Source organism: Pomacea canaliculata, linkage group LG10 (genome assembly GCF_003073045.1).
Source record: "Pomacea canaliculata isolate SZHN2017 linkage group LG10, ASM307304v1, whole genome shotgun sequence".
Classification (NCBI taxonomy): Eukaryota; Metazoa; Mollusca; class Gastropoda; order Architaenioglossa; family Ampullariidae; genus Pomacea; species Pomacea canaliculata.
Genome location: NC_037599.1, coordinates 20829792 through 20856537, shown reverse-complemented (window position 1 = coordinate 20856537; position 26746 = coordinate 20829792). Strand labels below are relative to the sequence as shown.

Genomic DNA, 26746 nt, shown 5'->3' with positions numbered 1-26746 from the left:
ATATGATACACAAAAGAGAATAAATGAATACGTCTGACTCATAGTGTGGCACTTTGTCCATATATTATTTAAGAACATTGGACTGCATATTACGCACTGAGTGGCTGCCACACAACCGAATCTCTGTTCTAGACTTTACAAATCTTGATCTAAAGCTTCATGTTTTATATGATGACAATCATAGGATGAGAATGTAAACATGAGGCCCAACACTTTTTGCACAAACGTTTTGTTTGTTCTGACAATGGTTAAAGTGCAAACATGAGCCAAAACCTCATTGTCCACAAAGTACATGCCATTGTGGGTACAACACTGAGATCTTAGTGTACATGGTTATGTGTGGGTCAACAATCCATGTAGGTAAAATAACATGCCCACATGGACACAATTTTGAGATCATAGCCTAAAGATGGGTGCTGATTTGGTTCTTGCACTAAGAATCTACTGAAGCCAAACAACTAAATATTTCCAGACTTGCATGATGTCAAGTTACACAACATTAAGGGTTTTGTCACAAAGTGCAGCTTACTATCTTTGTCTTCTCCTTGCTTGTAAGATCTAATGAAAAAGAAACTCTACAGACATCCAAAGCTTTATAGACTCATGACAAAGACTGCAGAAGCGACACTTGGACACAGACTACCATAGTATGGACAATTTTGACAGGAGGAACAATGTGTTGGTGGACAAATTTCACACCAAACATAATAGGAGGTGCAGACATATTGTTTCACATAACAACATGAGGGCACCACATACATCCCCACAATACAGTTCACAAGTTGCTAGGCCATAATATGCTAATGTGTACAAGCAGTGGTCTAAGAACAAGCTGAAGCCTTATAAAGCTGTGAAATATACAACAGTTTTAAAAACACTCCAGTCTTACATTCATTTTTATACAGATTCAAAGTGATCAAAAGCACAATGATCTGTGAAACACGACACTCCCACATTAAAAATTAAAACCTGTGAAAAAAACATTTGCAGTGCTTTCACAAACTGATTATTATTTTTGAAGGCCCCAGAATTCAAGATGAGAAGGCAAACAACAACAGAATAATAATAGTAAAATTTACCTTTTAAAGCTACGCTACGTCTACTGACAAATTGTGATATGGTGTAAAGTACAGTATAGAAGTAGCTGAGGAGACATAATAAAGACAATGACCGTAATATTTGTATGCAGCACAATCTCATGCAAACCAAGCTGTCACCAACAGGTCTACAAAATGTACTTGCATGTAATTATGCCCACATTCACATGCGTGTCAGCACGTATGTACACGTGCATATGTGCACACACTGACAATAACTGTAATACACCAACAATTCTTGAGCAGATGTTAGCAGGTAGAGGAATACGATGTGTGCTAAATGAGTTGAACTGATCGTAAGCACCTACAATACTGCAGCAAATACTGTAAACAAATATTTTGTGAGCGCCTGTACTAAAACAGGAAGAACTTGTCATGTGACCTCACCTTAGGCAGTCAGCCAAACAAGTGTAAGAAAATAAAAAACACAGCTGACACTGGGTTATGTAGATGACAGCCAAGATACTGAGCTCTGAGTAGTAAATAGTCAACGGGTTCATCCGTGTAATGTGTATGTGGAAAAAAAACCTGCAACTTGGAATATACAAGGGCTGCACAGCACCAAATCACAAGAAAAACAAAATCTAGAAGAAAATTGGGATGTGCATCAGGAACAAGTATGACATGGAATGGTCGGTATGATGGGTGTAACAAATGTTAAAACTTTTAAGTGGGGTGTGTATATGGATGCTGAAATGATATGCATAAGTAAAGATATGCTATTATTGCTGTGATTTACAAATAAGTGCGATAAGAAAGTGAATGACGATGACCACTGATGATGGCAAAAATGATAATACTGTACATGTATACCATTACTTCAGACCTGCAACCACATGCATTTCCAACAGCCATGAAGAGGTTAGTTCTTGACAAAAGAAATGCTCAGAAAATATTGTTAAATCAATTAATGAGATTATTCAAACAAATGGAGAAATGTGATTACATGTGCAATGGTCCATCTATTTCTGCATGTGCAGTCTTGAAAGTGCTTCAGGCCTCTTCACCCGAAGGGCAAGGAATGAACTTAGTCAAAAATGAAGAAGATTCTGAAGAGTCCTTAAGCTTGGGGGAAGAGTAAGCAGAGTTCACCAGTTGCAAGCAATGCCGGCAGAGGGGTCTGTGAAGGGAAGAGTACAGCATTGCTGCAACTGATCACAACCTTTAGAAATTTACAACATTGATGAGATCAAAGCTCAAGAATATATAAAACTAGGTAAGATCAAAGCAAAAACACAGTTGTTGATCGAGAAGGTAAAAGCCTATACTAACTGCATGATGAATCCAATTCCCTTGGTAAAAATCACTGAAACAGTCATGTTGTAGAGAAGAAAAAAATTTAAAAAAACACCCTCCACACACACAACAACAGGTACACAGTATATTCTCAACTTTGAAGGGAATAACAAAGATAAGGCTTCATTTCCACTGAGTGCACTGCTGGTTAAAACTCAAGATGTACGGGAGGATTCTCATGCTGGCCACAATAAACAGTAAAGAATGGTCCAGGGTATAGAAAGAACAAACCTTCAGAAGGAATGTACAACAGGTAAGGTCCCAAGATAAAAGTAGCAGTCACATTAGATGACAGAGGAGAAAATAAGGAAACAAAATGTGACTCTCCGAAAAATAAACATTTTCAAAATTGGAACATTTTTTTTCATTTTAAGGCATCAGTAGGTCCTCCAAGCAGATAATAATGTACATAAAAAACTTAGGTGGTGGATTTCTGACAGGTGACTAACAATCACTTTATAAATGAAAACCTTTAGGGCTTCAAAATACCAATATTCCGATTTGCCAATGCTGATAGCTGCACAGTCTTGAAGCCCTGGAAATAAATGTATAACATACAACCAATTCAACTGTAGCTGCACCATGAGATATAAATACAGAACTGACAAAAGCTCAAGATGCACAACAAGACTATAGCATAGTAAATGCACAGTTTGCAGAGGCCAAAAAACACCCAAAAGGGTACAAAAATACAAATACTGGTAGCTTAAAAATGACAGGCATTACTGGGACATGGAACCAAAATTTAAAAAAATAGGGAAAATTGATATAATGACATATAATGTTCTTGAAATAGTGTTTCTGGATGTGACACATTTTAAGACAAAATGATATATGTCTCAAAGACAAAAAGACATGATCTTCAGATACTGCTTTTAAGATGTGAATATGCCCAATGCTTAAAGGTAGTAAAGCACCAAAAATCTTGAGCAAAAATATGATTTTAACTATTCAGATTTTTAGTAACATGGTCTGACAGCCATTCAGCTGTGAAAAGTATCCATGAGACAGGGAGTATCCCCAAAAAGGGGGTATTCAGCTGTGAAAAGTGTCCATGAGACTGGGAGTACCCCCAACTGTGGGTAGGTTTTGTACATCTTTTCAACTTATTCTCTGGAACCTGTTTTCAAGGTCACTAATGCAGAACAATGAAAAGAAGACTGACATCTTCAATTTCAAGCTTAGAGAGTGGGAAGAAAACGATCTCTTAATTGCCTGTGCCATAAGTTTCACAGCATCAGAAAGAAAAACCCACTCTGTGCCAATAAGCTCATGTTTTCACCATCGAAATGCTGCAGCTGTACCACAAGACAACACCACAGCCATCCTACAGCAACAAACACGAAAGCGAAACGCGAAAACACGAAGCCATCAGGCAGTGGTGCACATGACAGCACCAAGGACCAAAGTACACTGTGCAGGAACCTTTTTTCTACCAACACGTGATCAAATATTTGTTTCCATCCTCATAATTTTCACAGAAAAGCAATGTTCTTGTCAAAGTCTTAATAAGATGAACAATCAGGCAGGGTATTATAATGAGTTGTGTTGCTTGTATAACCCTCAAAATATCAAGATGGATAGGATGACATGAAACATATTTGAAACATCTCAGTAAAAATTAGATCTTCTAGGAGCTAATATCAAACATGACCTCATAACATGCAGTTGTATTGTTTTTCCCTACTGATTGTTCATAAGTTCACATCAATATGATGAAATGCAATTTACAAATTCAGCTATTATTATTTGTACAAGGCAGTTCACATGTTGCCTGCTGCCTTCGCCTCGTTGTGGACAGATCTCCTTCCAGACAGACGTGGAGGAGATCAGTCCACAGCAAGGCGGAGGCAGTTGCATGACATGGTTCCAACTGGAAAAGGACGCCCAGAACCGGGTCCGATGGCGGGACATGTTTGCGGCCCTATGCTCCACTGTGGGTGAATAGGAACAAGAAGAAAAGTTCACATGTTGTTCTCACTGCTGACTGCTCATGTTTATAAGTTGCAGCGAACAATCATGTTCATCTTATGCTATATTTACGGCCATTTACAGACTAGTATAAGTCACATGCAATCACTGCAGAATCCCACTCTTGTTCCCATAGCTAACCATCTTTCACTCACAACTAATATGGCTACAGCAAAACTATCACAATGTGCCAATTGTGAGGAATCACCTACAACACATAACATACTGCATACATCAGTGATTTATCTGATAATGGATTCTAACACTGTGATTCTCCCTTGTGAATGGGAGTGACTCTGCACACTGTCAAATTTAAATTAAACTTTGACTAGACATAAGGCAAAGTTTACAACAACTGATCAAATACTGTACAATATAAACACCATGAAATGTAAAAAAAAATAAAAAATTAACAGGTCAGCATACTTATATTCCCAAGACGTCCACCCTGAACTTTCTGGGCCAAATACCAAAAAAAAACAGAGTGTCAATCTTAAGGCTGTAGAACATTTAAAAGAAACAGCATTAAAAATGTGATCATGCACAGGGGGAATGTTGTAGGGAACAACGTGGGGCTATATGAACAGCAGCATTCTGGCATTCAGTAAAACAGTAAAGTGATGTCATGCTTTGTCAAAGAACATGCTTTGTAAAATGCAGTGAATCTGTTGACAAAAAAGCTGAAACATAACTGCCGTTAAGTTGTTCATTACAATTTTTCCATTCCAGTCATCAAACTTCATCACAACCCACCTCCGGACTTCCCTCAAGGCATGGCATATAGCTTTAGCATTAGTATGCCATCAACAGCAAACACTTCATCAACATATCAAGCAACAGGATGCCATCTTCATATGAAGCTGCTTTTAGTCTGAAAACTAACATGTAGAGTTACAACTCCTTGCCGTAGCATGCCACAAGCAAACACTGTTATGCTGTATGTACACATGGACTTTCTATGCCACACTCCAAGCTTTGCTCAAGCCAACTGTACTCTTTCTCTTGTTTGTGTTCTCCAAATGCCCACACCACCTCCCAAACTTTCCAATTACAATGTTTGTGATGAACATTCTGGTATAAATACATGATATATAACAAAATGAAAATGTTAATAATGTTTGAAAATTGCTCATGCTCAAGATGCTTTTTATGAGGTATGTATACAGAGCATGATGCATACATGTTTGTGAGTGTGTATAAAGGAGCTGTAGGTGAATAAATTATGCATCTGTTCAATGTTACAGCCTTGAGTGTTAGCAGTTGTGATTATGTACAAACATAATCAGGTGAAATAGCAGCAAAATAGAATGGACATAAATCCACATGAACATGCTGTGCACCAATGTTGGGACTGCCACAAATAGGTGTGGATACAATACCCATTATGTTACACTATAACTTCTTCCCTTGAACATAAGTCATGAGGTTCTATGGCTACAACACACAAGAGAGTCTTCTTGAGTAAGTAAGTCTTCATTAACCCTAACCCTAACCCTTACCCACACTCTTAGTCTTAAGATTTAATAGTTCAACAGTACCTACCCACACTTTTAAGACTTAATAGTTCTTAAACTTTCCTAGCCCTCTGGGATTTCTGATATCAAAATACTCTTGACAAAAATTGCTGTGGTCACAAATATTTGCCAGGTGACTAGAAAATCTTGCTGTCAGTGAAAATGTGTGGTAAAATATCTCATTATCTTTTTTCTTTCAGCTCTTTTTACAGTGATCTCCATCTAAAAAAAATATATTTTAATAACTTGACAACTCTTTTACAGCAGTTGCTGAAGGAAAAGGCATCCTGTATGAATCTTAACTAGGAAATGTCCTGCACTCAGCTGACACTACAGCATCTGTTCTTTGACTCATCAAGGGCTCTGCAGGAACCAAAATTAATATTTGGTTCAAAAAAGTCTTAATGCAACACTACCTAATCTGGATTAATAAATAATAGGTTCAATATATGTTTATTTCTGAATGCCTAAAAGTTTACCTGAGTAGGTGTGCATATGTGCACAACTGACTAGTTGATGAGTATTTCTATGCCTATAACCAAAGGCAACATCTAGTTCACCTGAATATCCTGTCTGCATGTGTCCTTGTCTTAGAACAGTTTTTTTTCCCAGGTGTAAGACTTCTGCTGCTTTAATGTTGCTATTAGGATGTTTTCAGGGAAAATGAAGCAGGTGTTCTTTAAGATGCTCCTGAGATGTACTACGTGCAGCATGTATCAGTTGTTGCTTGCACGAGATCTGCCATAGCCTGCCCTATGTCTTCAGCTGCCCTAAGCATACGGTCTTGAGCAGTTGTCTCATCAGGACATAGTGATAAAGCTGCAGAGAAAACATTTATCACTGTCTTATGGTGAACCTAATATAACTGTTCATAAGAATTTATAAAGTTAAAATTATTCTCAGAGATTTGGTTTAGATTTTTTGACAATTTATGCAAAAGTTACTTCTTCCTTCAAGTTACTGCTTACTGATAAAGCCTTCGTAATTATGAACTAAAGAAGAAAAAAGTCATAACTGTTTACTATCTGAAAGCAGTTTTAAAGATACAGATACATTTGAAGAAAATACAACTAAACCGCAAACATCAGTTTTCACTCATAACAAGCATACTTCTGTAACTTAATTTTTGCAGAAGCTGCATATACTAAGAGTAGTAAACCCTTGTGTTGTATTAAAGGCAGATTTTGTAAGCTCATTAAACTCACCTGAGTATGTCAAACTTGGAGGGAAAGCATTGTCGATCCACTGCAGCATGGCTTCTATCTCTGCCTTCTCTGGAGTTAGCAAACAAGAGTCTGTCCTAGAGACTCCAAACAAGCTTTTGTCTGCTCCAGGTGTGCATAACCCCCAAGAAGGTGGTGCATGTTTCGATTCTTCTCCCCTGCTAGTCTCTGGCGTTACAAGGAGGCTAGATATGCCATGAGCAGAGGAGACGTCAAGAGTGCCTGTGGACCTTCTCCTGTCTCGGACATCATCAGAGTCCAAAAATGTGACGGAAGGGCCCTTGTGCAGCATGGCTGCAGGCATTAAACACTGGGTGGATGTGGGAGTGTGAAGACTTGCAGACATTCTCAACCACCGCCTGTCACATCGTACATGACCTTTTGTAGGAAGACTAGAGGCTGGTGTGCCTCTATCTGTTATTGCTGAACTCAGAGTGTAACTGTACTCATCCTCATTCTTGTCATTGTCACTAATGACTGTTGACACTTCACCCTCTCCATCATCACTGAGGACGTTGGCTGGATGTTGCTCTGCCTCTAGTCCATAACCATCATCAGCATCCAGTCTGACACCTGTTGATGTCTGCAATTCCACAGCATCTTTGATGCGAGGTGGCTTTGTGGGGCCAGTCTTGAGGAGTGGTGGCATTGAGTTTGGGTGGCTCTGGGCTGGGGTTGAGGCAAGAATAACACCCTCAGTACGCCGATACCTAAATGTGAAATAGCATCAAGCTCTTTACAAATCTGGACAGGGAACAACAATAAATGTGTCACTGTCAGCATTTCCATTCCAAGTATGATAAATTTGTAATCAAGGATCATATTCATGAATTGCATGTTTACCAAGTCTGTTACCCTATCCAAACTGAGTAAATCGGCTACCTACATATTGTGGCTGAAACCCTGTGTTCATGGCCTATCCAAACCAGGTTATTTATCGGATTGAAAACACATCTAGTCTGGTAAAAATGGTGCAGATCATGTTTGATCAAATCAAACAGAAGTGGACAGAGAAATTTTTCAGCTGTTATAAATAAACTGGGCAAATATGATGGCAGAGAATTGTGTAGCAAATATGGTTTTTGTTAATTTTTTTAAGACTCATAGATATCATTTAAGAAACTGAACATTTCAGTCATATTTTTTCTCCTAAAATGTTAAAATTAAATCAATCACACTTTCAGTCTCTTCCCAGGGGCCATTCTGTTTTGGAATAAAAAGAAATCAATATTTTTGTTGTCTAATATTTGTATGACAGGCACCATTTGATCCGAGTGAATAAACTGGAGTTTCTGCAGTTTCTTGTTTGTTTTTAAATGTGCTCTTGCTTCTTTTAGTTGAGCAACACAGGCATAAGCTAACTCTTTTTCCAGAATTCCCACTATGCCATTCAACTACTTTTCACCTTCTCAGTAACTAATGAATCTAAAGATAGTGTGTCCATCAGGTCAACTTTACTAATTGGTTCTCTAACCACTTAGCACACTTTAAACCATGTGTATAATTACTGATACTCGTGAATATGAACAAAGGCAAAAAATGAGCTTCATTGATTAATAAAATTGGATTTGCCTGGTCACAGGTATCCCTTGAAATCTTAATGCTGTTATTTCAGGAAATCATCAAAATCAGAAGATTTCCAAGCCGAAATATCATTTTTCTCTTATCAAAACACCGCATGATCACTAATAAAGATTTTGTATGCATATGCTCCACTGAGGGTATAAAGGAATAATAATAATAGTGTATAAGAGAGAGGGAAGAAGAAAATAAGACATTAGTAAATGCAACAAGGACTGTAATCGGCATCAGTGCAAAAGGTGTTTAAAAAGCAATTATTTCCTCCTTTGAGAATAATGTATGCTAGTAAAATGGCTGGGTTTTATTTTAAACAATTAATAGTAACCTTTGATGGCACAATCTGTTGATGATTGGTGACTATGTAGACTCTCTCCATCCAAGATGGAGTTAAAGCATTCACTGGTGTAGCAGTAGTAGCACATGGACAATGCTGTGGAGGTCTCTGTTATGGGGCTAATGGGAAATTCAGGCTGCTCCTGCTGAATGCAGAAAACCAGATGGTAAACCACTCTGTGTTTATGTCTGTGTGTGTGCATGCACACACCTGCATGCGTGCTCATGCATCAAATTACAGAGTGACCATAAACACACCACAATTCAATAGCAACAGTATCTTATATTACACAGCTAAAGAGCTGAACTGCTGTTATCATTATGATCATCTTACATCCTCAACTAAACTGCTTCTAAATCTGAGCAATCTTCTGTCCAAGTTTCAACCAATGTGTTTTATCAAATAAATGACATCAAGATGTGCCCACCTTTTCAACAGATTTTTGGTTGAGTTCTTGATTGTCAGAAACAGTGTCCTGGCTATCTGTTTGACTGAGATCAGCAAAGATTTGTGAGGTACGCGAGGGCTCAACGGTAACTTCTGCAATTACTTCAGCTGTAGCATGTGAAGTCCACAAGTCTTTGTCACTATGATTATGCAATCCACCCCTCAGCTGCTGGCGCAGGGCCCTATAATAATGTAGAGGAAGCACTGTTGAGGTGAAATAACTAACAATGACCTACAAGGTGTAGGGAGAAGAGCAAATCAAATCAAATCAAATCAGATATGCTTCTAGCAATTCAGTCTGACTGTTGTTGAATTTGGATTGCTGAAAATCCTCCGACATCTACTTTCCAATAGTGAGGCTATGCAGCCACACTTTGATTCCAAGTACTATGACCTTACTGATGATCCATGACAGTTGATACATGTCAGTACAAACTTGGCATCAAAACAGATTTACCAGTTGATGTCAGAAATGCAGATGACTATAACGCTCATGCTTTATTATTACATTATTACAGTTTTCATTTAAGCAAAGAAATTTGACACAACTGAGATGAACTTTCTTATAATACCAAGTGCTGTTTGACAATATCACAATTGGGTTTTTACTGGGGGATCGGGGAACGTTGCAACACTCACATATTTAGATAAGTGGGGATGAAGAGAGCAGGATGAAACATACCTGTTTTCTCGTCGCAGCCTGTGTACTAGGTGAATGAGACTATGCCTATCTGTCATCCTGTTCTGGGACATGTTTGGTTTGTGCTGAAACAACAATGCCAGAGGCTGGAGTAGTCTGACTTTTACAGTCTTCCTTTCTTTCTTTTACTTACAGGATATGTAATCTGCTTTAGTACTGTATAATGTTATGGCTGTTGGCATCTAACTCTTCACTTCTTTATCAAAGCTCTGGCCAAGCAAATTTATCTTTGTACATACCAAAGCCGATTAGCTGCTTGCTAATTTTTATGGCATAGTGTATGGCTCAGAATTGTTTTACTTTGGTACTTATTCACATACCCGTAAAAAGGATACTGATAGAGATGCACCAATTCTTATTGACACACTCAAATGTATTAGCAACTACAGTGTCTTTACTAGTCATAGTATTCAACATGACAGAATTTACCAGCCTATAGAGAGGCAAACATTATGAAAATAGCCCCTCTCGTTTCTGGGAGATGACCACAAACATTTTTAAATATGTTGGGAAGCAACTTTGATACACAAACAAAATCTGCTCTTGTAATGCTATCTAATGTATCCCATGTAATTGTCACGTGACATATCATGAGGTAAATTGTTGCTCCAGGAGTGCATAACCTCCTAGGATGTATAAGCTAATCATCTACTTGTTGCTAGCATCCTCACCTCCTGCAAGTATCTAACAGGAGAGGTGCTGTTATCATAATAAGACAGAGGGGAGGGGGAGGGAGGTGCCCGTAGAGGAGAACCACACCCATCCCCACAATGATCAGAACTGTGGCCACTGTCATCCTCTGACACTGTCCCAGCGTCCACAATGATTTCGATACTAGAGTGCTGAGCCATGGACGATGATGGGGCTGACACCTCCTCTTTTGTCCTCCTGTAAAGACAGTCTGTGAGTTAGGCATTTTATGCCGCTAAAACCCAAATTCTGAACAGCTGCTTATTACATTTTTTTCTGACATGAAATAATTCTTTTATCATACTTTTCATGAGTGAAATGTGCACGAAAAAAATAGCTTAAACTGAGAAAGACTCATAATACAAAAAGAAATTCTGTTATACCTCTTATTTGCACTTTTCAACTACTAAATATAAACTGTTTATCCTCTGCTATCCTTCTTTACTCTTGCCCTAATTGTAATGAAATTCCCACTTTTTATACATCTACTAAAATTTTACACTCGTCAAATAACCACATCTAACACTAATAGTTTCTCAAATGAAGACATAGTATCTTATCTACTGTGCACTCACACTGCAATACGACACTGTCATTGTGCAAGAACAAATTAAATCAAACATTAAAATACACCCATTGCCCATTACAATAAGATTCTTTGCTACAAATAAGACAGCTGAGTAAAGGATGCAGTGCTGTTAAGACTGGTGCCTGAACTCTTCACAGCCAGAACGTTTCATCAGCTGTGACCATTCGCTTGACACATGACCTTCTAATGCCAATGACACACACTCACCACTCTGAAAAATTCTGGTTGCCACAGTTGTCCACAGGCAAGTACGCCAATTTTTTCTTTCGAAGGCTTCTAGGGCGAAGTTTGTTGTGAATGATTTTGATAAAGGCTTTGGTATCATCTTTTGGTGTTGCCTGCAAAGATTTACTCAGTTAACTGTTTTTCAGTCTTCAGGGACAGCAAAAGTCAACACTAAAAGAACACAAAACAATGCCTGTGCCAAAATCAGAAACATGTAACATGCAGACACAGCATGAGAGATGCAGACATAGCAAAACAGACGCACACACATGGATGCACCCACTTTCCTACTCTTTTCTACTCACCGGGAGACAATACTCTTGGATGGGATGATCTGGATGATGCTGTTTGGACACTCGGCCATGAAAAAAACAGTCTTGGCAAATGTTGTATTTGAAACACTGCAGGCACTTGTATCTGAAAGTTCACAATTGTCATGTTTTAAGCCTCAAGCTATTCCTGATAAAGTGATTTTACACTCTGTTTACCAGTGTGGTTTGTTTCACTGATTCACTAGCTGAGAATTTAAAGAACACTCATGTAAAGGAGATAAAAACATGTTACAGAAATAGAACTATTTCTTGACTTGAATGAACAAAGAGTAAAAGAAGTCCATACTCTATCCATGCAAGTCTCTCTTTAATTTGGTAATATTTTAATAATTTACTCACCTAAAGCCAACTATTGGGTTTTGTTTGCATACATTGCATTTACAGTCATGTTTTACTGCAACACACATACAAAATGGTAAACAATCATGAACGTGCCATATAATGAGATTTAAGGGTTTTCACATAAAATAAAAATCATTAAAAAACATCACATTTCTGCCAATGCTGGCCTGCAAGTAAATCTTTACAACAAATGTTCCAAAAAAAGTTTTGTACAAACAAATGCTATTAACAGACTGTTGATGCCAGCAAGCAGTCCTTTAATTTTTTTGGCAACAAAATCACATTTAATCACCATCTGTCAGAATACCATCCCAGCATCATGGTTGTAGATTTCCATCTCTTTTTCTCCATCATCATCCTAAAACCCACCCATCTTTCTACAGATTGTAAAGAGATGCAACTTCCTTCAGAAATTGTTTAGCATGAGCTATGTGGTGTTATCTCCCTTCTTGTATCAATAGGATGTTGACAAAAAAATTAAAAACTGTACATCAGTACACACAACACTATGAGGGGCTAAAAAGTGTAAGCATGTATGCAATACCCAATGTGTCCATAGTTTACTTACCATAAGCATATTTTAAAATTTAAAATACTCCTTTTCTTCCATTTCTTAAATTTTACTTTGATGAGATAGATGTCAACAGTCTCAATGGTTAAATCCTAACTTGACTGGAAAACGTTTCGAAACAATTACATCCTGATTACCAGATTCAAGGAAAGAGCAAATGAACCTGTTTCAGCTGCTGTTAACCTGTGTAAAGTTGGCAGCCAGATGATAGTTTGAGGTTCTCGCATCAACCAAGAATAAAATCCTTTTTCAGTAATGCCTGCGACATCTGATCCAGCCTGAAGTTAAAAAAAAAAAAAAAAAACAAAACTGAATATACTGGGTGTATCAGATCAAACTTTTTGCAGTTTCTCTCTCACACACATATATATACACACACACTATTATGATATTGAGACAAAGATGCTTATATATTTATATTTTGCTTACTAGACCCACCAGTGCTTTCTGTTAATATAACAGAGATGTGTAAAATAAGGCCACAAGACATAACAGGAACTGACCACTTTCACACAACTGCTGACAGCTGCTGCAACATTTTTCCCAAAGGGGCTGCTCTCCTTAATCAGGTCTGGAATCTGTCAAAAACAACCATTACCTATCCTAAAAATTTGCGACAAGAAATTAACAAGTCTCTCAAACAAACAATTTAGTTTCAATGCCCAGGTTATGCATAAATAATTCTGGTTAATTATAAACAACAGAAAATAACTATTTGGCAACATCTTTCATATCATTTAAAAGACTTTCATCCATTGCAATAAAATGGAAATATCTTATTCTTTAGTCTTAATTATCAAAGATGCAAGACATTGTCACGTTAGACATTTTTCTTCCATTTTAAGGAAATTCCCGTTCAAGTAAGGCCAGACGCTGCTTGGTTGGTGCACGTGAAAATGGAAACGTGTATGACGCAGACAACTTTTTGCATCATTTTTCAATTTTTTTTCCTGGTTCTAGAGGGTCAGGGCTTTCTCACATCATAATGATTTGTGAAAAAATGTGTAATATAGGTCTCTATTTTTTTTTAAACCAATGTGACCTTAATATTTAAAACTTGTCTTTTCATATATTATACAGTGCTAACAAATACAAATCAATGGGAAGATGTTTCCTGCTTCTGATACATGGACATCTAACAATCAGCTTGTTCCCACCTGAATAAGGTCTTGAATAAAAGCAGCCACAGAATCCTTCCTTGCATGTGTATGACTTGTTTGTAGTTCCTCCCAAAAATCTACAACATTATGCACGCTTCAAGCAAATGACACGGAAGGAAAACTCAAGAGGGGTTGTGTGTGTGACAAAGAGAGAAAGAGAGAGATGAAAGAGTTGTGTGCATGTACTATATACAATCGCATTTTTCAGCATTCATGTTTACTTCCACAAATTTCAACCCCCTTCAAATGTTCTACACCACTGCACCAGTGTGTCATGCATGCATGTCAAGTTGAAAAAAGGGCAGACAAATCGCTTCATCTTCTTCCAGCATGTTGTGCTATCAAAATCTGTATACTTTCTTCAGGTATGTCTATGTCACTTAAAGCCAATATTTTTAAATTAGTGTGCAAGGATGTCTAGCTGCAGTAGTATTTGGGGCAGAGGGAGGAAGGGGAAAATGGTAAAAGTAGCAGATTTAACACCATATTGTCATCAATCAAAGGACATCCCCTCCAATATTCTTTACTGAAATGACTGCTTGTTGCATTTCAAAAAATTAACTATATATATATCAGTCATACTGTTTATATACAATGGTAAATCTCACTTTCTCTCATAATGGTGTTTTTGTTCCCCTCTCATTAATATGCTACATTAAACTTGAATTGTACCTCATGTCAACTGGGAAAAACTTACAACATGAAGTGAACACTACTTACATCGATATTTCTGTGGAAGTGTGGCACTGCACAGTGCAGCCAAAACAAGTTTTACACTTCGGACATTCATATTTCCAGACCTCTCTCTGTGCAGAAAAAGGAAAATTTGAGACATTGTTAACATTAGCAAATAAAAAATCAATTTTAGCTTAGTTTTACTCTCTGCACATAATAATAAAGAAAGGTGAGTGAGGAGCAGGCTGAATATATGAAGTACCTGTCTAACAAGTTCATCAGATAATTGAGTAAGAGCTCAGAGGCAGCATCCTGGCGGAACGTGTCAAAGTGTCGGAAGTCTGCGGAGTGAAACATGTCCAGCAGCAGTAGTTGCAGGCTCTGGCAGTCAATCAAACCAGTGCAGCCCAGAGGAAAGCCATGATCATCCAGCACGGTCTGCAGACAATGCAGTGACAGAAGGTCCACTGCAAAAACAGAAGAATGCTGGAGTAGCAACAGAGAAGCATGTGAGAACCCTCTAAAACTGCCTGAGGTCAACACTTACCACCCCGTTGCCTATTAGCACACAAACAGCACTATGTACATATAATAGCTGGAAATAGAAAATCTCTATGGGAACATGCTTGTGTCTATTCTGTTTATTTCAAATATCTTGAGGTCATGCTTGCCATTTAGACTGTTTAATACTGATATTGTTCCATGGTGATTTAGTATGTGGAGAAATTTTGTCTCCCCATGATATCATGTCACTCAAAGATCTGCTCTGAAAACTAACTCCAAGTCTTTGATCTTATCTCTTCTCACTGTAATCTCCAACAATTAATAATAACAACAATGAGGGTTTATATAGCGCCTTTCCAAAGAGCTGCTCAAAGCGCTTTACATAAATCATACATAGACTAAATCATGCTCAACCATGCACTTATATTCACATATAACAGACATGCTCACTTCTGCAACATAAATTACTCATATACAAAGTAAATTACAGACACATGTTTTGCACCCTTGTGGACAGGAAAGGCCTTTTCTCTTAAATCATTGATGTTATGTAAGATTAATTTGTCATCACTTTTTCAGGATCCAGAAAACTGCCTATTAGTCTAGATATCATGACGGCACAGAAATAATAATCTGGAAAAGTATCTTCAAAAAAAGGTATTGCAAATGATAACTGAACAAATGATAACAATAAAGCAAGTCTCACATCCAAACTTTTTCTGCAGGTGGCGAAGCTTGAGTGCTGTTCTGTAAGCTGCATAATGCACTGTCTGATACTTCTCTGCACACAGATATAAAAAGGTAATCTTCTACAGTGCATCACTTATCCCTTCTCATCTATAAAATACAATGGATTTTTAGACCCCAGAAAAAACTGTTTATGTTTTTCTGAACCCAGTTAAAATTATTGAGTTTTTTGTGAAACACAAAATTAATATTGAGGGCTTTGTTGACCAGTCAAAGAAAAAATCCACATAAATATATGTTATAGTATTGTAACCTTAAAATCCTCATTCTAGAAGTTGCTTTAATTATTGGCAACACTGTAATATGTAACACTGGTATATATTGCCAACAAAGGTGAAAGCTATGCATATTTTGTTATCTAAGGCAGTAGTTCCATAGTAGTTATGACAATGGTGACATAGCTACAAGACTAGGCTTTTTAAAATTGTGTATAATTCCTTATGTTTTGACAGATCTACAAACATGTCAAACTAATAGCAGACCTGATTTTTTTTATATATCTGACATATAGCAAATAATAATATATATATGAAACATCAAAAGAAACCAACCATAAGAATTTCATCACATCTTACACATTTTAACCTTGTATCAGTGATCCACAAATTGTTAGGACTGGTTGGCATACTAGATGTTTTTAACCCTCTAAGCATGACATAAAAGTACAAATATTACAAAGACTGGCTAATAACTGAAGACTGTGAAGACGACAGGGAGTGAAGTTTTTTTTTTATATTATTGCTGCTTTCAGGTAAACATTAGACCAAGAAACCTATACATTTTTTGGAAATGAGAAACTTTGAACTTTGCAATAAAAGTAATGAAAATTGCCTTCCTCATGGTTCCCAGCAAAGCCATGATTGTGGCCTATCGTGCCCAAAGGGTTTAGATGTTTAGCTTAAAAACATCAAAAAGCAGCTTTACCTAACTCCTCCAGGACTCTGGTATAATATGGATGGTCCCATGTTGACTTTTTAAGTGAGCCACTGAAAATAGAGATTTAAAAAAATCAGCCAAAAAAAAAAAAAAAAAAATGGGAGGAGCAACAAGAGGGGCAGACAAAACTAAACCTATTCCTTTGGAATTAAGGTTTGTATCATCCTAAGAGCTGTAGTAAAATCAATTTACTAGAAGCTCGTAGTCATTTAAAGGTGTCCCTTAGAGTACTTGTTAATGATTTGCACAAACATAGCTAAATGAAGTGTGCTGCTGAAAAATAAAATGTCCACCTGACGGCTTTACCAACAACAGAAATCTACATAAAAAATGATAAACTGCTGGACTGTCCTGTTTTGAGAAAAAGCCTTATTATTGTTGTTGTTGTATTCACAGACCTTCCCTGAATGGGGGGTGGTGATGTTAATGATATCTACAGCACATGCCCAAATGATCAGGTGCCCACACATTCAAACATAAACAGTAATTGACAAATTCATTATACCTGAAAACCTCTCTCCCACAGATCAATTACCTATACATTCCAACATGAACAGCAGCTGACAAAAAAAAAACCACCAACAAAAACAAAAAAAGCCCATCCCATCCCCTCCCCTCCCTTTTTTTGAGTCAGGTGGTACACAGACTAAAGGTGATAGGTTTATAAAGACTTTTGAAGTGGTCTGCAATATCAGAATGTCACACAGAGATAGGTCAATTAAATGTATTTTTCTCATTCTCATGATAAAGTCAAATTAAAAACTAAAAGGAAAATCTTTATCTATGCAGAGAAACAAGCTAAAAGGGGAAAAATGAATGTTCGTTTTACTTGTGGTACAAATTTATGTTGGTGTAACTGCTGAAGCTGTATTTTTGTGATAATAAACCTTACTCAGTGTAGGTTTGGTTTGCCGATTGATATATCATAATTGATAAAATAATAATGGTCATGGATTTGATGAGAAAAAATATCACAACAGCAATACAATAAAGTTAACACTGACTCTTTTTGATTGAAATTTTAAACAAAATTAAAGCTTTTCATGCCTTTGTTCTCAATTTTGCATAAATCCTCACTGAAATTAATACAGTATGATTCAGTTCATGCCTAAAAGTATTTTACCATGTTTGCACATTTCTAAAAGGACATTTGTTTCAACTGTAGTGAGCGGGACACAAAACATTAGGCTAATGTTGTATCAAATTTTAAAATTGTATTCCTAGTTATTTTTCTCTCTTTTTTTTTTTTTGAGGGGGGGTGGGTGGGTGAAGGGGGCAAATAATGACTTACTTCAAATAGTATGGCACACCGTGATTTGTTTCTCTGCACTCCCAGCCTTGAACGGCAGCATCTGCAAGAGTAAACACCTAATCATGCGCACGCCATGCTGTCTCTCAATCAATAAACTAAAAAAAAAAAAAATGTTATACCTGCGGATGGTTTCCTAATAATGTATACTCTTTAACACTATCTGCTGCGTTAAGACGGCAAAGACAAATTACTGGTACGGAAAGAGGATCATATATGTAATTGATAATGTTTGTAAAATTTATTAACGGTGTCGGCATATGTTGACATTTAAAACAACACAGTTACTAGCGCTGCACTGTCTCCTATCCGCATCATAATAAAATATTTTCTTATTATGTATCCCCTGCCTATTACAGCGCAATGCTCCGCAAATGTATAAATCGGGTCTGATACCATCAAAATAATGATAGAGATCTTGCCAATAATATGAAAACATGTTTTTCATAATAAACACTACCATCTATGAGTCACCAGACATTGATACATGACAATGTTTTATGTTTTCACAAAAAAACTCATCGGTCCTATGAACTCGTGTGCGCACAATAGTGATATCGATGCAGGTTAGCATAAGAACGTACCGTATTCTTCATCACTCTGTATTGGAGGCATTATCTGGCTTGTATTCTGTAATCTTCCGATTTCTATTGTCTTGTCATCTTGAAAAACTAAGCTACCGTCCCCAGCAGCATTGTTTTCATTTTGAATGAGGTGCTCGAGCTGGCATTGGTTGGTTGACTTCCGGCCATATCAGCGCATGCGTAACGCGATTGTAAGAGGAAGATGGCGTCGTGACGTCTAAGGTAAGACATATTCAACGACAGCAGATTGTTTTCATAACGTATATCAAGAGTCCGATATGAAGTAATCATAGTTTGAAGTGTTTTGTAAAGAACTTGTCACAACCAAATTAGTCTTGTTCAAATTATGAAGTCATGACACTGCGTTGTTACTAGTGCTGCAGTCAGACGATAAACAGTTACTGGCACCGAGTTGATCTGTGTTTAAAGTACGAGGGGGTGCGTTCGTTAGCTGTAATTATTTGGTAATGAAAATGGAGAAAAAAGTTTCATGTGTTAAGGATTTTTTTGTAATGAGTGATTTTTACGTGCATTGATTTTCTATATTCTAATTCACACATAGTTTTTGTTAGTGACGCGCAGATTGTTGCACTAATCAGATTAGGGATGTGATTCATCCATACATGGTGCGTTTACATTTACATCATGTTAAAGTAATGATCTGAAACGGAATTTTAGTTAGGATAACTTCATTTGTTTTAATATGTTGCTTCGTTCGCCCAAGAAGCAGTATTCTACCTTTAGAGTACTGTTATAGACGTACCAAAAAATAAAAAAGGGATAATCCTCATTTTTCTAGTCAGGAAAGCCACTCAGATTCCCTTCTTTTACATTTATTTTGCTTGTAAGGAACACAATACACCCAACAGCAATTAGCAGACATTCCCCTTCCCAAAATACACACAAAAAGATAAAGAAAAGCCACAGATGCTGAGGACACTTTACACTGACATTATGGATGAAGGCAATTCTTCAGATTTTTAGGAGGAACATAATTAAATAGAAATATTAACTACAAGATACATCTTCCAGGAGCTCAGAAACATCAGTTTAATAATTGCATATTATATACAATACTAGCAAACCTTTTGCTAATACCTCAGCAATGAACTGACGACTAATGCAAAGGCACTATTAAACAAAACAGGAACTGGTCATAGTCACAGGGAGATAAATCATTGCAAAGAAGTTCTTTGATCTAAGCTACAGCTGAAGACTGTGCAGTTGACAACAGTGGACTCTAAAGACAAGTTAACAGCACAGTGACAAAGATCCTACTGCAGGCTAGAAGGCACCACACTTTGGCAAAATCAACAATCAAAGAGTGTGAATAAGTAACAGATGAACACCACAGAGCACATATCTAACACAATCCATCAATGGATAGCAGAAATAATGTAAGTCCAACAAAAATGCAAAGAAGATTCAAGCCTCATATGGTTAGGAAAAGGGACATCACATGCCACCCAAGTAACACATTTGTACCTGTGATACAAAATACACCTGCATTTACTATAACATACAAGGTGACTATTCATTATGTTGAGTCATGCATAGAACAAATTTTGGAAGTGGAAGATGTTGATTGAAATTATCTCTGAATGCAGTATAATACTCTAATCTCAGCATTTAAAATATTTTCCATTTTTACCTCTGATTCAAGTTCAGAACAATTCTTTTTCTTAAACTCTTATTGTTGCTATGTTGCAACTCATATAGGCTGTAACTAAAATATGTTGCTGGCTTGCAGCTTTCTCATCGTCACACTGAATAAATAAGTAGCAAGTCCAATCAGTTCTTCAGGTTCCCTTGTGGTTTGTATATTGATACAGAAAAATGCCTTACGTATTTCTTTCAAGATAATAAAGTTGCACTGTTACTAAGGTAGTGTGCACATAAGGTGTAAGTCAGTTATTATCCATGCCACATCAAGCTTTTTCTTAGCTTTTGTCATGAAAGGATGACAAATTCACAGTGATTGCATACATTTTGTTTTTATTATGCAAGTGTTTGCTAATACTAGGTTAAAAGTTCAGATAACATTCTCAGCTGTCTGACATGAGATCACCTGATTGAGTGGTATTAGGTCAGCAAGAAAGACCAAGCCTCTAAAAGCTTACATATGCTTATCAGAGAGTGAAACAGACATAGCTGTAGTGAAGTTTTAAACATTAAATGAGACAGTTTTAAATGCAGCTAGCATCTGTTTCTGTTTCATCTGTGTTGTGGTTTTTCTTTTTTTCTTTCAATTTTCATGGGAGGGCAAAGTCTGTGGAAAACTTACAGCCTTCTGTATGAGACGGTCTTCATGATTATCAAAAGGTTTTGCTTTCAGATCAGATGTGTACCATGCTGACAGCATTTGCTGTTCTTAATGTATATGATGAAAGACTGGCACGGCATCATGCACACTAACACTCTAGTTGGTGCTTGCAAGTTACATTACATGCACATATATTGATAATACTGATGTAAGATACAGGTAACATTGTTGGCTTTTTTTAGCTTGTAGTCACTGTTCTTTTTGGAAATCAGGAATCAGCAGTTGTTACATATTTTTTATTATAGCTTGGCCTCAAGAAATGCTTAAGATTTGTAAATTGACATTAAAAACAAATTATCGTAAGCAGTATAAAACGGTGATATCAAATTATGTCAGACATACAAATGAAAAAGGAAAGAAAGTGATACATGCACAGGTCGCTTGATAGCAATGAAACATTCACATGAACTAGAAAAGAATGCTTGTAATATATTGCTTATATGGACAACTGGATGGGTGGGGTTGGCAATTTGATAACACAGGAGAAGGGATCACAATCATAAAGAAGGCAGTCATTTTATAGAGAGGATATAATCCTGCTGATTTAAAGGACATTAGATTTTACAGATGGTGATGTCAACTGATCAGTATGACAAATTATCAGTGTTTGAGGGTTATCACTGATGGAGATGGCAATGTATAGAAGGTAACTGTACCTGTGTACACTGAGTGTGCATGCACATTAGCATACAGAAAGGGCATGGCGATGAGGTAACTCTTCTTGTGGTGGGTGTTATCTTTGGTCTTTGTGTCCAAGTCTCTTTTTATAATTTTTGCATTTTTTCAGGCATATGTCAAAAGAACATAAAATCAATGAATTGATTTTGTGCCTGAATGATTACGCACTGCAGAATTTGAAGTGGGGAGGTGGGGACCATGCATTATCTGGCTTTTCAAGAAGTTAAAATTATGAAAAGATGAGAATAGGAAAAGCCTTTACCCTTTAATGGCAAGGAGGTACTGGTTCCTGCTCTGATTCTAGTAAATTCTGCAAGAACAACTTGAACCTTTTTACTTGAAAAGACATTTAACTTGGGTGTCGTGGTGAATCGCATGACATTAAATGCCATAGGAACCTTGGTGTGAGGTTGTCAGGCTTTTGTCTGCGTCAGACTTCTTGGCCACCCAGCCACCAGACTTGCTTCATCATTCAGCATTCTGCTGCATCAGACTGAAACAATTTCTTCAACTCTTTTTTTGCCAACTTCATGGCAATATTTTCTAGTAGATAGATACTCATAAATGTTAGTATAAACGTAGCAAATTATTTTATTTGAACACAAAATCTTCACCATAGTTATCCAACACAACTACACTTCTTGAAACCATTTTCACTTTGTTTTTACACCCAGCAACCCTTGTTGCAGATCTGCATTAGCAAGTTCTTTGCCAACTTTTCATGATTCAGCACATTGTGAGTTTCGGATTTAGCTTTTAAAAAAAAACTAATAGTAATAAATAATGGACATTTTTAGATCTTTGTAATGTATTTTCATAATGATGGGATATCAAGATTCTGTATTTTAACTTGGTAATGACTTCATGCTTAATCGAGATTTCTGTTCCCAAAAGACAGCACATTTTACCCCCTTCAAAAGAATAAAACTAAAGTATAACTATAGTCATAAATTATGAAAACCAAACATTTTAAACACCTTGAAATGTTCACTTTTCTGGAAGTGACTTTTCAAGACATCATAATTGTGTTAATGTATCTTTGAGACTTGGTGCCTATCACATGAGTGTGATTGACTTTACATAATGCAGTAGATAATATCTCATTGTTTAAAGCATTAATTGTTGGTTCAATACAAATCATGTCTAATTTTATTTTTCTTCATTCCCCTTTCATCCAGTGATAGCTGTATAATAACATTGTGGGACCAAAACTCTATTCCTCTTCTTGCATCAGGTTGCACATAAAGCCTCAACCAGAGTCCTCCAGCTGAAACTTCTCCAGGTGACCCTATGTCCAGCCCTTTCCTTTCATTTCCCTTTCCACTGTTCTTCTCCAAGCTCGTTTTGGTGATGGTATTTGGCCATTAAGTATGTGCCTGAGGCATCTTCTGTTTGTGGGGCCAAAATAAAAGGGGACAAAATCTAAACAGTGTGAATCCTAGGCTTTAAAATGCCACAAGAAGTTTCTTTCAGTTCTTTTGTTATTATGCTCATCTTCTCTGCCTATAATTATAAATATTTTATATCAAAGAGTTTGTAATTGTTAATTTTAAGGGTCTTTTAACATTAGTGAGATTTTATCCCCACTGGAAAAAATGAAGATGCATACTCCGACCCTGTGTAAGAAAATGGACAGTGAAAAGCCTTAGTCATTGATGTTTGTGGTGAGTACTATAAAGAGAGTGTAAAATCGGCTACATTCTTGATATTTATACAGCACCAATGTTGGCATTTCATCCACTGCATCATAGGCAGCTGAAAAAGGGTGCCGTGCTTAAGACATTGATTTCTGCATGCAGTGCTAGACTGTGACAAACAGGTAATTGAAAGGTCACAGATAGCTGTAATACAAAGTGGTTGTTGTGAGAAGGGCGCTTCAGTCACTTGACTGCTTACTGCCAGTGGTGGGGGTGCAAATGCTGATGTAGCAAGGGGTGTAGCATCATGCAGTGTCATTCCCAGTTCTGTTTATTTCCCCATATTCCCCCCTCCCCTGGACTGCTAAAAGGAAACAGGTGTACTGCTATCAGCAGATGCACATCCTTACACGTTCATACTGTGATGGCTTTTCGCTTCACTGGCTTCCAGTTAGGGCATGCGTAAACTATAAAGTGGCCTTCCTTTATTTCCAGTGCCTGAATTGTAGTTTTTCTGCCTGCCTATCTGGTTTTATTTACCAGTAGAAACCATCATAGGTGAATGATCTCAGGATGCCTCTCAGCTCGGAATTGTGAAGTACTCCCTTTTTCACCTTTTAGCAAACACTCCTTTGCAGTGTATTTTGACCCACATTTTGGACTTATCATTCAGTGCATTTACAGTGTACACTGACACATGGAACTTGCACAAAAAAAGTAAATAAATAAAACCACCTCAAAGCACATCTTTTTTTCCCAAAATGATTAACAGGTTGACTCTCTTTTAGAGGGGATGGCTTCTAGCTAGAACTTGGTGCATTTTTATTAGTAGTATCTTGTTGGGCAAGTAGAATGGCTGCTTTCTGTGATAAGTTGCATCCCTTTGTCTTCCATATTATCTTTTAATGTGGGATAATAATCACTTGCATCCCTTTGTCTTCCATATTTATCTTTTAATGTGGGATAGTAATCACTTGCATCCTTTTCCCCCTCACCTTCCTCAATGTCATTTTATATTACCTATTACATGTATGAGGTAGTAATCACCTATCATCATTCTATTCTAGTTTTCTCCAGTGCTTATTATGAGGTGCTAATCACCTAGCATCCTCTCAAACCAACTCCAGTTATGTCCATTGCTTAAAGTGTGGTAGTGTAGGATGTCCAAAGATAAAAATAAAGTATATTCATAAAGGATCATTCAGTACAAATTGTGTTAATTATTTATAATGCAATGCACAATAAAGAAATTTCCAGAATATGCAGAGAACAAACTATGTGTGAAATATTTATAGAGTAAATGCATATAAAATAGAAGTTTAGTATTCATAGACAGTTGCAATGTTAATCTTAATTTGTATTCTGCCTATTGGCATGGAGGTTGTGACACTTTAAGGATGATCATAAATCTCTGAAGAAAGTCAGAAAAACGTGTAGCCACTCTCAATATTTTGATGTAAGATAAAAAGTGTGTGTGTGTGGGTGGGGGGGAGAGATATGTTGCTGAGGAGCCTGCTTGTAAGTAAAGTGAAAGGAAAGTCTGCAGGAAAAGGATGGGGTGTTATTTTTGGCTTTTGAAGGGTATGTTGCAGTTTGTCCTGAATGTTGCTAAGTATGTTTTTTAAACAAAATTCAAAGGACTAGCCAAGATGATGTGGGCGTTGGGGTGATATAAATATTACTTGCATTGTCGTGTTGATGATGGTCATATTTGAAGACAGATTGTGGCTTACTGCAGAGTACCAGACGCCCTGCATCTCGCAGTCTCAGTAATAATGTCTGTATAGTGCGGAACACAAGTAGTAAGTGACCAGGCTAACCGTGCTTCACATTATCCATGCTAAAAACATGAGGAATATGGAAGTTGATAGAAGACTTTTGGAAAATCTAGTTCTTTCTCAAAACACACACACGACAAGGAGATCGACATTGTGCACCGCTTACATGTTCTTGTGTACTAACGTGTCAACTCTGTTGAATACTTAGTGGATCTTAATCGGACACACATCGTGAATATGTCAATTGTTGTGTGACTTCATTTGCCAATATTTAGCCAAGAAAGCGCAGTTTTATGCGGAAGTGGCAATCCGGGGAAAACGTCGTATTGCTGCCCTACAGGCCGTGGCTGTGAAGCGAAATATAACTTTAGTTGTGGGCAAAGTGAAAACAAAGCAAGGAAAGGTGTCTAGTCTCCCAGGCTGCCAAACGGTGTGCAGTTCTTTCTAACATTGTTTGGTTACTTGAGTGCGTCTTCGTGCTGATCAGCAAGGCGAAGCGCAGTGTGCTAATTATTTGCTTTGTATGCAAAGAGCGGGTATTAAGTATGTCGGTTAAATGGTTTGAAACTCACAGCTGTACGTGTGGCGCGTGTGTGACAGGTGAGCTGGTCTGTGCGACATTGTAAATACATGAGAGTGATGTACGTCGCACTGGCAGCCCTGGTCAACATGCTGCTTTCTGTATCGGGCCATCATCACCTCCGGTGTCCGCTAAGAGGATCACCACCTCCTTCACCACCAACACAAAGGCTACATCTTGCCGAGTCATCGCGCGCTTCTCCTTGGCCGCAGGCATTGTGTTCCCCGTCTCGGTCTGCTCCCGTGACCCCCTTCCGATTGGCATCGAGCGTAGGTAGCCACGTACGTAGGTGACAGCGCACAGCGATAGTACCCCGGGCCATGACGAGGCAGTTCTGTCCCAGGGATCCGGCTTCTCCACACTCCGACTCGCCAACTTGCAAGTGTTTCTGAGCAGTAGAAAACCCTAGTCACCCTCTGCTTTGCTACTTGTTGGCTGCTGGTGACGCCGCCCTATGCACCCGGGTGATGGAGGACACTGCAGTGGCTGGTGTCGTCTCGGGACACGAGATTTTTGCTCTGCAGTTGTAGTTCCCTACATCCTGTGGAAAAAACGAGGAATGGGTTATACCTTCTGTCCATATCCACCCTCTTTTGTATGTGTCTGCTATACGCAATACATAATTATAATTATACACGCGCCTCTCCTCATTTTTTATTATTTTTTTTATTAAGGTTCATCCCTCTGTGTTATTACAGCTTGTGAATCTTGCAACTCAGAAAAGCGAGTCACTACGAAAATTGTTGAACACCGCAGGAGATCGGGGAGTACGAAATTATAGATTTTCTTCTCTCGCATTCCTTTTTTTAGTGGATTTTTTACTTCTGAAAATGGATTCATAGATCGGCAAGTGGCCGACAGTTTCAGAAATTGTATAGATTTCGTTTCTTTGACGAGGTTTTTTTCCCGCTGTCTCTCATATA

At 37.6% G+C, this 26746-nt stretch overlaps 2 protein-coding genes across 4 annotated transcripts in view; one reads left to right on the top strand and one right to left on the bottom strand.

Annotated features, from left to right (window-relative positions):
* Window positions 1-1642: 1642 nt before the first annotated feature.
* LOC112573323 (dystrophin-like) lies at window positions 1643-18999 on the bottom strand. Of its 2 annotated transcripts, none has more exons than XM_025253568.1 (18): window positions 18828-18999; window positions 18226-18286; window positions 16923-16984; window positions 15958-16032; window positions 15010-15214; window positions 14793-14878; window positions 14070-14149; window positions 13416-13490; window positions 13076-13190; window positions 12339-12393; window positions 11973-12084; window positions 11650-11780; window positions 10835-11051; window positions 10146-10228; window positions 9444-9645; window positions 9008-9161; window positions 7084-7811; window positions 1643-6697 (listed from the first exon to the last, which is right to left on the bottom strand). In XM_025253568.1, the coding sequence occupies exons 1-17, from the start codon at window positions 18856-18858 to the stop codon at window positions 7639-7641; spliced, it is 1917 nt and encodes a 638-aa protein (XP_025109353.1). In that variant the 5' UTR covers window positions 18859-18999; the 3' UTR covers window positions 1643-6697; window positions 7084-7638. The 2 variants fall into 2 exon arrangements, with proteins under 2 accessions (XP_025109353.1, XP_025109354.1); XM_025253569.1 differs by having other exon boundaries at window positions 9008-9158.
* LOC112573324 (kelch-like ECH-associated protein 1) overlaps window positions 18999-26746 on the top strand; it is a 22705-nt gene continuing 14957 nt past the window's right edge. The window contains exon 1 of one of the 2 annotated variants that reach the window (XM_025253570.1): window positions 18999-19049. The gene's annotated coding sequence lies outside the window, so the exon portion shown is untranslated. The remainder of the gene's footprint in view (window positions 19050-26746) is intronic. The other variant, XM_025253571.1, reaches the window with a different exon arrangement.